Genomic DNA, 14,644 nt, shown 5'->3' on the forward strand with positions numbered 1-14,644 from the left:
TGTGAACTGATCCAACCATTCTGGAGAGCAATGTGGAACTATGCCAAAAGGGCTATCAAACTTGCACACCCTTTGATCCAGTAGTGTTTCTACTGGGCTTATATCCGAAAGAGATCTTAAAGGAGGAAAAGGGACCCACATGTGCAAAAATGTTTGTGACAACCCTTTTTGTAGTGGCAAGAAACTGGACACAGAGTGGATACACATCAGTTGGAGAATGGCTGAATAAGTTATGGTATGTGAATGTTATAGAATATTATTGTTCCGTAAGAAATGACCAGCAGGATGATTTCAGAGAAACCTGAAAAGACTTACATGAACTGATGCTGAGTGAAATGAGAAGATCATTGTACACAACAACATCAATATTATACAATGATCAATTCTGATGAACGTGACTTTTTCCAACAATGAGATGATTGAGGCCAGTTCCAATGATCTTGTGATGAAGAGACCATCTACACCCAGAAAGAGGACTGTGAGAACTGAGTGTGGATCACAGCATAGTGTTTTCACTCTTTTGTTGTTTGCTTTCATTTTGTTTTCTTTCTCATTTTTTCCCTTTTTGATCTGATTTTTCTTGTGCAGCATGATAATTGTATAAATATGTATACATATATTGGATTTAATATATTTTAAATATGTTTAACATACATTGGAATACTTGCCATCTAGGGAAGGGGATGGGGGTAAGGAGGAAAAATTGAAATTCAAGATTTTGCAAGGATCAATGTCAAAAAATTATCTATGCATATGTTTTGAAAATAAAAAGCTGTAATTAAAAAATAGTAAAATTAGAAAAAGAAATGAGGCCTTTATGAGAGACATTTGCTATAAACATTACCCAGTTTTCTGATTTCCTTCTAATCTTGTTTTCATTTTTTGTTGTATTGGTTTTGTTTGTAGTTTAAGTTTTTTATTTTAATATTATCAAAATTATCTATTTTACAATGCTCTCTGTCTTATTTGGTCATGAATTCTTCCTTTCCCCGTGGATCTGACAGGTAGATTACTCCTGGCTCTTCTAATTTGATTATGATGTCACCCTTCATGACATGTTTAAATCATGCACCCATTTTGGCCTTATCTTAGTATATATTGTGAGATAATCTATACAATTAATCTAGATAATTAATCTAATTATTAATATTAATCTAGTGTGTGTTCTACTATTTTCCTGTTTTCCAAGTTTTCATCGAATAGTGAATTCGTATCCCAAAGCCTGGGATCTTTGGATTTATCAAATGACCAGTAGGTTACAATGGTCTTTGGGTTTATCAAACATTAAATTATTATGGTCATTGTCTATGTGCCTTATGTACCTAATTTATTTAACTGATTCGCTACTCTATTTTTTAACTAAAACTTTCTTAACAAGTACAGATAGTTTTGATGATTACTGCTCTATAATAAAGTTTGAGATATGGTATTGCTAAGCCACCTTCTTTTTTTTTTTTCATTAATTCCTTTGATATTCTTGAATTTTTGTTTTTCCAGATGAATTTTGTTGTTATTTTTTTCAAGATCTATCAAAAAATTTTTGCAGTTTGATGGGCATGGCATTGATTAAGTAAATTAGTTTAGGCAAAATTGTCATTTTTTTAAATATTAGTTCAGCCTACCATGAGAAATATTTCTAATTGTTTGTATCTGATTTTATTTGTGTGAAAAATGTTTTGTAATTGTGTTGATATAGTTCTTGGATTTGTCCTCACAGATAGACTCCCAAATATTTTATATTGCTTACAGTTATTTTAAATTGGATTTCTTTTTTTGTCCCTTACTGGACTTTGTTGGTCATAAAAAGAAATGCTGATTGTTTATGTAGGTTTATCTTATATCCTACAACTTTATTAAAGTTGTTAAATATACCATCATATCATCTACAAAGAGTGATAGTTTTGTTTTCTCATTGCCTATTCTGATTCCTTCAATTGTTTTCTTCTCTTATTGCTATAGATAACATTTTTATTACTATATTGAATAGTAGTAATGATAATGGGCATTCTTGCTTCATGATCTTGATGGAAAGGTCTCTAATTTACCCCTATTACAGATAAGGCTTGCTTATGTTTTAGAGAGATACTGCTTATTGTTTTAAGAAACACTCCCTTTATTAATATGTTGACTATTGTTTTTAATAATAATGGATGCTGTATTTTGTCAAAATCCTTTTCAACAACCATTGGAATAATAATATGATTTCTCTTGGTTTTGTTATTGATATGGTGAATTATGTTGGTAGTTTTCCTAATTTTGAACCAATTCTGTATTCTTGGTATAATTCCTATTTGATCAAAGTATATAATCCTTGTGATATATTGCTGTAAAATTGCCTTGCTAATAATTGGTTCAAAACTTTTGGATCAATATTCACTGGACTATAATTTTCTTTCTCTGTTTAAGTTCTTTCTGGTTTAGGTATTAACACCATATTTGTGTCTTAAGTGGAGTTTGGTAGGACTCCTTTTCCAAATAGTTTATATAGTATTGGAATTAGTTGCTCTTTGAATGTTTGGTATAATTCACAAACTCATCTGGTTCTGGGGATTTTTTCTTAGGCAGTGCATTAATGGTTTGTTCAATTTCTTTTTCTAAAATGGGATTATTTAGGCATTCTATTTCCTGATTTGTTAATCTGGGTAATTTATATTTTCATAAATATTCATCAAACAAAATACTTATTTTTAAAATATACAGAGAACTGTCTCAAATTTAAAAGAATACAAATCATTCCTCAATTGATAAATAGTCAAAGTATATGAATAAACAATTTTCAGATGAAGAAATTACAGCTATTTTTAGTCATTTGAAAATCTAAATCACTATTGATTAGAGAAATGAAAATTAAGACACTTCTGAGGTACTACTTCACACCTCTCAGTTTGGTTAAGATGACAAAAAAAGATAATGAAGAAAGTTGGAGGGGATGTGAAGAAATTAGGACATTAATGCAATGTTGGTAGAGTTGTGAAATGATCCAATCAGTCTTGAGAACAATTTGGAATTAAAGGTCTATAAAACTATGCATATCCTTTGATCCAGTAATCTCACTATTGGGTCTGTATTCCAAAAGACCATAAGAGGAGAAAAGAATTACATGTGTAAAAATTGTTTGTAACAGCTCTCTGTGGTGGCAAAGAACTGGAAATTGAGAGGCTGCCCCTCAGTTGGGGAATAGCTGAATAAGTTATGGTATATAAAGATAATGGAATATTATTGTTCTATAAGAAATAATAAGCAGGTTAAGTTCATAAAAAATTGGAAAGACCTATATGAACTGACAAAAGAATATTGTACACAGTAACAAGATTATGTGATAATCAACTGTGATGGACTTGACTCTTCTCAACAATAAAGTGATCCAAGACAATTTCAATAATCTTGGGATGGAAAATACCATTAACATCCAGAGAGAGAACTATGGAGAGTGAATATGAATTGAAGCATAGTATTTTTACCTTTATGTTTGTTTATTTTCTTTTTTGTTTTTGTTTTCTCCTTTTGGTCTAATTTTTCTCGCACAACATGACAGATAAGGAAATATGTTTAAAAGGATTTCACATATTTAACATATCAGAATACTTGCTGTTTTGGGGAAAGGAAAGGTAAGAAAGGAGGGAGGAAAATTTAGAATGCAAAGTTTTACAAAAATAAATGCTGAAAACTATATGTATTTGGAAAAATAAATACTATTGAAAAAATATTCATCAATATTTCTCTCAGATTATCAGATTTGCTGACACACAATTGGGCAAAATATTTCCTAATGATTTCTTTAATTTTTTTCTTCATTGTTGTTGATTTCACCCTTTTCATTTTTGATACTAGAGATATGTCTTTTTTTCTTTTTTAAAAATTAAAATAAGCAATTGTTTATCTACCTTATTGTTTTTCCCCCATAAAATCAGATTCTAGTTTTATTTATTAACTCAATGGATTTTCTAAAAAACTTTCAATCTAATTAATCTCTCATTGGATTTTTGTTTTCAATTTGGTGTTTAATTGGGGATTCAAAATTTGTCTTTTTCTAGTTTTCTTAGTTGCATGCTAAATTCATTGATTTGTTCTTTTTCTATTTTGTTGATTCAAGAATTTAGAGAAATAATATTTTCCCTAAATACTGCTTTGGCTGCATCCCATAAATTTGGGGATGTTGTCTCATTGTTGTCATTCTCTAACAAAATTATTGATTCTTTCTATGATTTGTTTTTTTGCCCATTTATTCTCTAGAGTTAATTTATGTGGTTTCCAATTACTTTGTATCTATCTCTCCAGTGTCCTTTGTTGCATAGGATTTTTATTTCATTATGATCCAAAAAATACATTTAATATTTCTTCCTTTCAATATTTGATTTTGAAGGTTTTATGTTCTATTACATGATAAGTTTTTGTGTAGTTACCATATGTTCTGAGGAAAAGGTATATTCATTCTCTTCCCATTCAGTTTTCTCCAGAGATTTGTTTTGTCTAACTTTTCTAATGTTTATTCTATTTTCCTCTTTAGTTGTTTTTTTGGTTTGAATTTATCAAGTTCTGAGATGAGACACTTGAGGTTCCCCACTACTATAGTTTTATAGTTCAATTCTTTCTGTAACTCATTTAACTTCTCCTTCGAGAATTTGGGTGCTATATCACTTGGTGCATATTTATTTAGTATTATTCTCTCTGTGTCTCTGCTTCAAGTGTGTTTCTTGTAAGATTTTGGTTTTTGATTCACTCTGCTATAAATTTCACTTTTATGGGAGATTTCATCTCATTTACACTCAGTTATGATTACTGTGTATTTCCCTCCATCCTGTTTTTATTCCTGTTGGTCCTTTCTCTCTTTTCATCCTTTCCCTCCTCAGCAGTATTTTGCTTCTGTCTACCACCTCCCCTTGTCTACTCTCCTTTCTGTCAGTCCCCCTGACTCTTTATTTAATCTTCTCTCTTAATACTTCCCTATTAATTAAGACAGATGTCTATATTTAGCTAATTGTGTATATTATTCCCTCTTTCAGCCAATACTAATGAGAGTAAAGTTCAAGTGATACCCATCAGGCACCATCCCATCTTCCCTTCCATTGTAACAGATCTTTTATGCCTCTTAATGTGAAATCATTTATCCCATTCTATCACTCCCTTCTGCATCCAGTTTACTTCTCTTTTTCACCCCTTAATTTTTTTATGTCATTCCCTCAAATTCACTTTATACCTGTGCAGTCAGTCCATGTATATTTCTTCTATTTGCATTATTAGTGATATATTTTTAAGATTTACAAATATTATCTTCTCATGTAGGGGTCTAAACAGTTTAACTTTATTGAATCCCTTATGTTTTTCTTTTCCCTTTTTACCTGTTTATGCTTCTTTTGGATCTTGATAATGGAGATCAAATTTTTGGTTTAATTCTGGTCTTATCCTTATGAAAGCCTAAAACTCTTCCATTTCATTGAATTACCATTATCCTCTCCCCTTGATATATTATGCTTAATTTCACCTTGTAAGTGATTTTTGATTGTTGTTCTCATTCCTTTGCCTTCTGGAATATCGTTTTCCATGACCTCCAATCTTTTACTATTGCATCTAGTTAGTTCTGTGTAATCCTGATTGTGGTTCTGTTATTTAAATTATTTCTTTCTGATCACTTGCAGTTTTTTTCTTTGACCTGATCGTTCTGAAATTTGGCTATGATGTTCCTTGGAGTTTTTATTCTGGGATCTCTTTCCTAAGATGATTGATGGATTCTTTCAATGACTATTTTGCCCTCTTTCTCCAGGATATCAGGGCAATTTTCTTTGATAATATTTTGAAACATGTTGTCCAGGTTCCCCTATCAATTATGGCTTTCATGTAGTCCACTGATTCTGACATTATTTCTCCTGGATTTATTTTCCAGGTCAGTTGTTTTCCTATGAGATATTTTACATTTTTTTCATTCTTTTTTATTTGTTTGATTCTTGATGTCTCATAGAGTCATTAACTTCTACTTGCCCAATTCTGATTTTTAAGGAGTAGTTTTTCTTCCATTAATTTTGTATTTTTTTTTTTTTCTATTTGGTCATTTGTACTTTTTAAGGAGTTCTTTTCTTCAGTGGATTTTTGTATTTACTTTTCTATTTGGCCAATTCTACATTTTAAGCAGTTTTCTTTTTTCCAAGTTGTTGCCTCTTTTTTCATAATTCTCTTGCATCACTCATTTCTTTTCCCAATTTTTCTTCTACTTCTCTTAATTTTTAAATTCCTTTTTGAGCTCTACTATGAGTTCTCTCTGGGCTTGAGACCACTTCTCATTTTTCGGTGGGGTTTTGCTCACATGTGTTTTTATATTATTGTCCTCTTCTAAGTTTGTGTCTTTATTCTCCATAATAGCCCTCTATGGTCAGATTCTTTTTTTTTTTCCTTTTCTTGATTTTTGTTCATCTTTTTTTGGCCTTCTTCCTTTTTTTTTTTTTTTGTTTGAGTTCTGCTCTGGTGGTGGAAGGGGTGCTATCTCAGGTTTTTTTTGTGCCAGAGACTGTAGGCCTGGCTATTTACCTGGCACTGCCCTAAAGCCTATAGAGGACCCTTCTCTGTGCTATGCTGAGTAGATGAGATGGGGTGGGGGCCTTTCTGGAGGCTGTAGGGGTCTGGTCACTTAACTGGGGCTGAACTGGGGTCCTGGTGCTGGTGTCTGGGATGTGCTGAGATCAGTGGGGTGTTTCTTTGTTTCCCTGAAAATTACACTGAAGTATATGGAGGCCTGATTGCTGAATATTGCTTGTTGTCTGGGGCTGCACTGAAACATGTGGAGGCTCTTAGAATTGGAGTCTGACTATTTCCCTGTCTATGCTGAGACATGTAGGGAATCCTATTGATATTTGCTTGCTTTACCACACTGGAGCTCAAGATCTTCTGCTGACTGATGTGGAACTTGCTGCTGACTTGTTGGATTGCTTCCTGTCCCGGATTGTGCTTCCCTTTTCCCTAATGAAATAAACTTTTCTTGCCAATCTTCCAAATTTCTTGGGCTCAAGGGTTATTTTACCCCATCCTTTTTTGTCATTCTACTGTTCTAGGATTTGTTTGGGGCATTATTTTATGGTTGTTTGGAGATGAATATGGGAGAGTAATGGCATTTTCCTGCTTACTCTACCATTTTGGTTCCTGAAAGTCTTGTCCAGACAGCTTTGTAAAGATGATAGTAAAATTAAGCTAACTGGGTATTATTAAAGCCAAACGAGGGCATTACCATTTAGTCTTATAGTTGATAATTCGAACTAGATGGTTTTTCCAGATGTTTACTAAAATTATCATTCTATTGGACAAGCCCATTTAATTTCTTTTAACTTCAGTTTTCTCATCTGTAAAATGAGCATAAATTACTATATGCCCTATCTACCTCACAGCATTTTCGAAGGGCACAAATGAGTTAATATTTGCAAAAGCATTTGCAATTGTTAAGCAATATTTAAATGGGAATAACTATTATTATAATTGCTATTATTCTCTAATTTCAGATGAGCATTCTCCAGAATCCCCGAGTATGGCTTGATGCAGCTACTCAGATCTTTTTTTCCCTTTCGCTGGCTTTTGGAGGACACATTGCCTTTTCAAGTTACAATTCACCCAAGTAAGAAGAGTAGTTGCTTTGTTGTAGCTTGATAGGATTAAAGATATAAAATCACTTCTCCTTATCTTGTATTCTTAGGGCACTCTTCCTCCTAAACTTTTAGAGTGATAAAAATCATGAGACATTATTTTCACCATAGCACTATTCCTCAAAAGAAAACAAATGGCATTTTTACCAATTAATATTTTATTTCCTGAACCATAAGAAAGCAAATAAGGAATTTTTAAAGAAACAACCTCTTTTCTATGAGATCTCAGGGAATTACTTGAAAAAAAATCTCTGATTCATCTCCTAATTGATGACCTGCCACATAGCTTGTGTCTTCCAAAGCTACCCACCATGTATCTAAAAGCACCTTAGACATGTGGGGACTCTAAATGGGTAAAAAGTACAGGATATTTCTCATTTTTTCCAGACTCTATTCATGGTAACTGTATTGCTAAATGGGTTGTTCTAAAATGGATCATTTTTTCCCATAGGAGGAATGATAAAATTGGTTTTTGTGGTCCCATGTTATATTATTTAAAAAAAAAACAAGTAACAAAGCAGCAGCAATAAACCTCTATCATATTTTAAAAATGGAAAAATTATACTCTATACATTCATCATGCAAGTCTACTATAAAGTACTCATATAGCACATAAAATTATAATTTGGCTATGTAACAAATTTGACTTAAAACTAATACACATTAAACAAGTCACTAGCAATAATTTTGGTTCAATTTCTTTAACTGAAAAAGGCATTTAAAATATTTTGTATAACCCAGATCCTTCTTTTTAAAAGTTACTTGTTAAAAATTGTTTTTACGTGTAATTGGGGGAAAATAAAAATATCAAATTAGGGAGGAAAGTTACTGAAAAAAATTTAACACTTTTTTCTTCAATAAATTATCTTCTAGAAAGAAATTGCCAAAAATTAAATCATTACATTGGCCTTTAAATTGAATTAAGGATTAGAATTACTTTTTGCAAATAACCTGCAGTTCCCTTTTTTCATAAATAGGGTTAGAATAACTATAAACTATTAAATGAATGGATTATAAAAGCAAAATCTGAATTATACACCTATGGTAAAGAAAACAGGCTGATAGGATCATGTAATTACAAATCAAAAAGGTCTGAATGATCTATTTCCCATTAAATAAAATGCATAAATGATTGGTACTTACTGGAAGACAAAGGATTTGTAACATCAGCAGTAATAATTTCAAACAATATTTATTAAGGGCTTGTTGCATACAGGAAAAGGCAGACACATTGCTACAATTCTCATGGAGCTTATAACTTCCTAAGAAAATATGACACATACAAAAATAAGCAGAATACAAGGCATCAGAAGTACAATCGAAATGCTAGAAAGTGGGGGACAGTCATTACTACATGGAAGAGTAGGGAAAGTTTTCTAAATAAGATGTCATTTGAGTTGGGCTATAAAGAATAGAAGGGAGAATTCCTTGATGTTTTAACTTTGGAGAAGACAAGAGAAGGATTTTAAGAGGTAAAAATCGGAGAGCCAAGCAAGTGCTTCTCAGGCAACTACTTGGTTACAAGGAATTAGGAGTTAAAAATAACCTACGAAAACCAGGTTTCTGGGAGGATGGCAGTACCCTTGATAATAATAGGGAAGCAAGAAAGAGGGAGATTTGGGGGGAAGAGAATGATTTCTGTTTCTACCAGGTTAAGTTTGAGATGCCAAAGAAATACCCAGTTCTAAATGTCCAAAAAGATGGCTGGTGATTAGACACTAAGATGTTAAATCCAGCATTTAGAACAGTGCCTGCACCCAGTAGGCCCTTAATAAATGTTTACTGACTGATTTCCATGAACTCAAGGCTTAAACATTAAGCATTAATTTAGATTAAGAGTATAATCCAACCCTTTCATTTTACAGAAACTGAGCGCAAGGTTATATGGGCAGCAAGTGACAGATAACATTGAAATCAGGATTCTATGACCCTAAATCTAATATTCTTTCCATTGTACCAAGCTAGTCCCCTGCTCATGGTCTTACCTTCTCCCCAAAGGGGATCCTGGATCTCCTGGTTGTAAAAATTATTCCATGGGCAAAAAATGGTTCTCATGGCTTATTGTTAAGACATCTTCCATGCACTTATTGTGTTATATTGTGGATTTTAGCTCTCTGGGCTGTTTTCTTATCCCCTGGTCAGCTCACTGAGGATAGGGAGCCTAAATTTCCTCCTCCAGTGACTAGCACAGTGAATATTTAATACATGTTTGTTGTATTATATTGTATTCTTGTTTTTAGGGGGAAAAAACCCTCTCCAAAAAAAATTTGATGAAAAGGTTTTTATTTGTTTCTTTTCCAGGAATGACTGTGAAAAAGATGCTATCACCATAGCCCTAGTGAACAGCATGACCTCCCTCTATGCTTCTATAGCTGTTTTCTCTGTTTTAGGCTTCAAAGCAACAAATGATTACTGGGATTGCCTGGACAGGTAGGATTCTAGTGCAGACACTGCATTGAAGCAGAATGTTGGCTTGTCTTTTTCTTTTTCGTGTGTGCGTGTGTGTGTGTGTGTGTGTGTGTGTGTATGAGGTCTCAGGAGAGGGAATGTTTATGGGAGTGTTATGACTGAGCAGGAAGCCAAAGTTAATAACTGAATTTTTCCAGGAATTGGAGAATCATGAATAATATGAATATTGTTAGTTACTATACCTAAATGTTCCTTTTTCATCAGTAGTGAAGTCCACAAATAGAATTCAAACTATTCTGTCCTCAACAGAAGCAGTATATTGAAAATACTAGAATTTCACAATTGTAATAAAAGATAGGGGCAGGTAGGTGATGCAGTGTATAGAACTGAGCTAGAGTCAAATTCATCTTCTTGAATAATTGACATTTATTGGCTGTGTAACTGAGGCTGGCGGCCTCAGTTTCCTCATCTCTAAAATGAGGTGGAGAAAGAAATGACAAACTATTTCAGTATCTTTGCCAAGAAAACCCCAAATGGGCTTATGAAGAGTTAAACATGACTGAAATGACTAAACAATAAACTATGAAAAACAGGCAACAAGAAAATCAAAAGTCTTTCCTGACAGGATTGGTTTGCATGTTCTATGTACTTATATAAGTGTGCTATGATCTTGGATTGTCAATCTCCAAATTAATAAACTTAATTGAAAAGAACTATTTCCCAATATTGTAATGCTAGAATGAAAATTATAAATAAGATGGATAGAACAATACTACTACTACTATTGTCTGATAAATTTTGATAGATACCAGAAAAAGAAGCATTCAATGTAAACACATCTAAACCAAATCATTAAGGGATTCATTGTACTGCTGCATCAGTAACCCTGAAAGTAAAGTAGGGCAATTGGAGTTTTAGCCAAGACAATGAAATTTAGAGTTCAGTGATATCACCTACACTCCTTTAGCAACCTAGAAACAGCTAGACCTAATACCAAGTTAACACAATTACTTTTTTTCCTTTTTTTTTATTAAAGCTTTTTATTTTCAAAATATATGCATAGTTTTCAACATTCACCCTTGCAAAACAATTACTTAATCAAATTACAATTACTTAATCAAAATAGGAAGCAACCTATTGGTTGCTTCCTTCCTCTCCCCAGAAATTGCATCCCAGGTCACCTCCTTCTCAGCCCTTTTTCCATCCCAAGCTATTTCTCATGACTTCCTTTTGGTGTTTCTCTAGCTATTTTCTCTCCTAGGCTCAAATGTCTGATGGCCTACCCCACATATGCTTATTAAGAGCATTTGATTTGATAAGTTCATACAAGGACACATTTTGTTTTTCTTTCATCTGCTTATCATGGTACTTAAATGACTAGTTATATTGCTGTCCAACTGTAGATTCGTCCGTGCAAGTTCAGTAAGGTTCCATGGAAGCTGATGTGTTGCCTCTTTTCCTCACTCTTTGTTTTCTTTATGTTTTTCTTATTTCTTCTTCTCTTCTTCTTAATCATCATTATCATCATCCTCATTAACATCATCATCAGTATGAACCCCTTGGGGATATGTGGCTATCATGATGTATTCATTTGAGTTTTTGTTTAGTCTTTTTTAAGTTTTCTGCTTCTTTCTCTGACTCAAATAGATAAGAAAACAGATTCAAACAGAGTTAAGTGACTTGCTTAGGACTTGCAAGTAAGTGTCTAAGGATGAATTTGGACTATACATTGCACTACCTAGCTTTCCCTATTCATTTGAGTTACTGCTGAGCTATGGACAGCAGAGATCACTGAAAACCAAAAAAAAAAAAAAAAAAAAAATCCAAGCCTTGTTTTAGCTAACATTTTTCTTTTTTCTTTTTTTCAAAATATATACAAAGATAGTTTTCAATATTTGCCCTTGCAAAAATTTGTGTTCCTTATTCTTCTCCCTTCCTTTTCTCCACGCCCTTCCCTAGAAGCAAGTAATTCAATATGTTAAATATATGCAATTCTTCTATACATATTTCCACATTTATCATGTTGCACATGAAAAATCAGATCAAAAAGGAAAAAAGAGAGAAAGAAAAAAAATCAAACAACAACAAAAAAGGTGAAAATATTATGTTGTGATCCATATTTAGTCCCATAGTCCTCTTTTTGGATGCAGATGGCTCTCTCCATCACAAGTCCATTGGAACTGGTCTGAATCATCTCATTTTAGCTAACATTTTCCACTTTCTTCCCCTCTTCTCTCCACCTCCACCCCAGAAAGAACTACTCACTGGCCAAAGGGGATTATTATGGTTGTGTTGGGTCACTCGATAGTTCCTCTGTTTTGCCCCAGAGAGTAGTTGATCTAAAATTGGAATTTCAGGGATTATGATAAGTCTTAGAGCGATATTTTGAGGGCATGACCTGTTTACCAGAATCCATCCAAAAATGCCATACTTGCTTGTAAAGGCTTATTGACTCTGCTCTTCCTACTCAGTGGATAAGTCAAAGGAATTCAATGTGATAAATCAAAGGAAGGTGAAGCTACTTTCAGCCTGACCTCTATAACCACTTTATCAGTTCTGGAAGAGTTTAATGCCCTCTTCAAAAGAGAAGACATATCTCAGAAAAGAATTTATTGGATTTCATAGTTAAGGCAAAGCTTCCCCTACGCGTGACAGATAGGGGATTGTTGTTGTTCACTCATTTCAGGCGTGTCCAGCTTTGCATGGCCCCATTTAGGGTTTTCTTAGCAAAGATACTACAGTGGTTTGCCATTTCCTTCTCTAGCTCATTTTAGAGGTGGGGGACTATAGAAAAAAGGGTTAAATGATTGCCCAGAGTCACATAGCTAATAAGTGTTTGAGACCAGATTTAAATTCAGAAAGATGAGTCTTTCTGACTCCAGGCCTGGCACTCCATTTACTGTGCCAGCTAGCTGCCCTAGATAGGAATTTAGGAAATAGAATTAAGCAGCTCCTTCCCAAAAGGATATGGTTCCCCCATCCCCATTGTTGAGTATAGACATGGGGGTATCTCACAGTATAATTTAAAATCTGGATCTGGAGTAACTGAGTCCTGTTTTGGAAGACTTTTCCTAATAGTTATTTACTAGTGAATGATACATCCTTTCCACTGATCACATTTATGGTGGTAATAAACTTGTTTCAAGGTTTCTGAATCCAATGACCTGCAAGTGATTTTGTGTACACCCAGTAAAATGCTCACAAAGCCATCTGTTCTTCTTTCTGACAGAAACATCATCAGCATCATCAATGAGTTTGACTTTCCAGATCAAAGCATCCAGCGAGACGACTATCTGACCTGCTTCACGCATCTGAATTCCACCCAGGCAGACAGGATAGCACGTCTCCAGCTGAAGAGCTGCCACCTGCAAGATTTCTTGGACAAGGTAGTGACACTCAGACCAGATATTGGGTTCAGTAAGAAGCAGTGTGACTTAGTGGAAAGAGCATAGGATTTATCAGAGAACCGGGCAAGAAGCTCCAACTAACTGCTGACTGCGTGTCTCTAAGACATTGAAAAAGGAGAAATTTTCTGGACCTCTTTCTTTGAGGAGCCATATGATGAAGAGGGTGGATTAGATAATCTCCAGAGTTCCTGTAAAATCTAAATCTTCTGACTCTAAGGATATTCATATATAGTATTCATCCAGACACATGCTATCTGGACTTAACAAATACTGTTTCTTTTTAGAAGGAACCTCAATGGCCATCTAGTTCAATCTATACCTGAAAAAGAACTCTCATGAGGACACACAAAAAGTGTGCATCCAGCCTCTGCTTGAAAACCTGCCCATGAAAAGGAATCTACTTCCTCTAGTATAGCCTGTTAAACTTTTGGATAGTTCTAATCAATCCAAAATAATTATATAAGCACCTACTATGTACCAGATCTTTTGCTTCCTAGTTCTTAGAAATTTCTTCTTGCTTAAAATACAAATTTTTCTTTTTGACACTTTCATTTATTGCTCCAGCTTCTTTCCTTCAATAGTAGCAAATCGTTTTTTTTCTTCAAAATGGCAAATCTAATAATTTATATTTTGCTTAGCCCCAGATGGTAGACCTAGGATCAATGGGTAGCATTTGCAAAGGGATAAAATTTTCCATGAAACTTTAATGGCATCCATTAACTTAGTCTCAAATCACAGATGGAAAAGGAGAATAAAGGAAGTATTTTTATTTGCTATGTCTTCCAGGAAAAGCAAAAAAATACTGGTTTTTCACTGAAAAATAACAGTGAGGCAGGAACATGTTTCTGATCAGAAGAGAGATGAAACTTTAAAGCAAGATTGCTTGGACCCAGAGGGCAGAACTGGGAATAATGTGAAGAGGGCAAGAATTAAGCTTTTTATAAGGAATAATTTCCTAGCAATTAGAAACATATAGAAAATTGATAACTTCAAATGAAGGTTTTCAAGCTAAGGCACATTTTGGCACATTTTAGGGAGGATTCTTATCCAGATTTGGATTATACTAAAGTGATGACTCTTAGCCTTTTTGTACCATGATCATTTTTGACAGTATGGGGAAATATGGAGACTCCTATCCCTCCTCAGAAAAATAATGGAAATAATTGAAGTAAATGCCACATTTCAGTCAGAGATTAGGGAAAATAA

General features: G+C 33.7%; 1 protein-coding gene across 1 annotated transcript in view; it reads left to right on the forward strand.

Moving 5' to 3' along the window:
- The window catches only part of SLC6A18 (solute carrier family 6 member 18), a 59,104-nt gene that overhangs the window by 36,879 nt on the left and 7,581 nt on the right, over positions 1-14,644 (forward strand). Inside the window, exons 6-8 of the mRNA XM_031946099.1 lie at positions 7,482-7,594; positions 9,924-10,052; positions 13,261-13,417. Coding sequence (XP_031801959.1) covers positions 7,482-7,594; positions 9,924-10,052; positions 13,261-13,417 — 399 coding nt within the window. The remainder of the gene's footprint in view (positions 1-7,481; positions 7,595-9,923; positions 10,053-13,260; positions 13,418-14,644) is intronic.

Source organism: Sarcophilus harrisii, chromosome 1 (genome assembly GCF_902635505.1).
Source record: "Sarcophilus harrisii chromosome 1, mSarHar1.11, whole genome shotgun sequence".
NCBI classification, from domain to species: domain Eukaryota; kingdom Metazoa; phylum Chordata; class Mammalia; order Dasyuromorphia; family Dasyuridae; genus Sarcophilus; species Sarcophilus harrisii.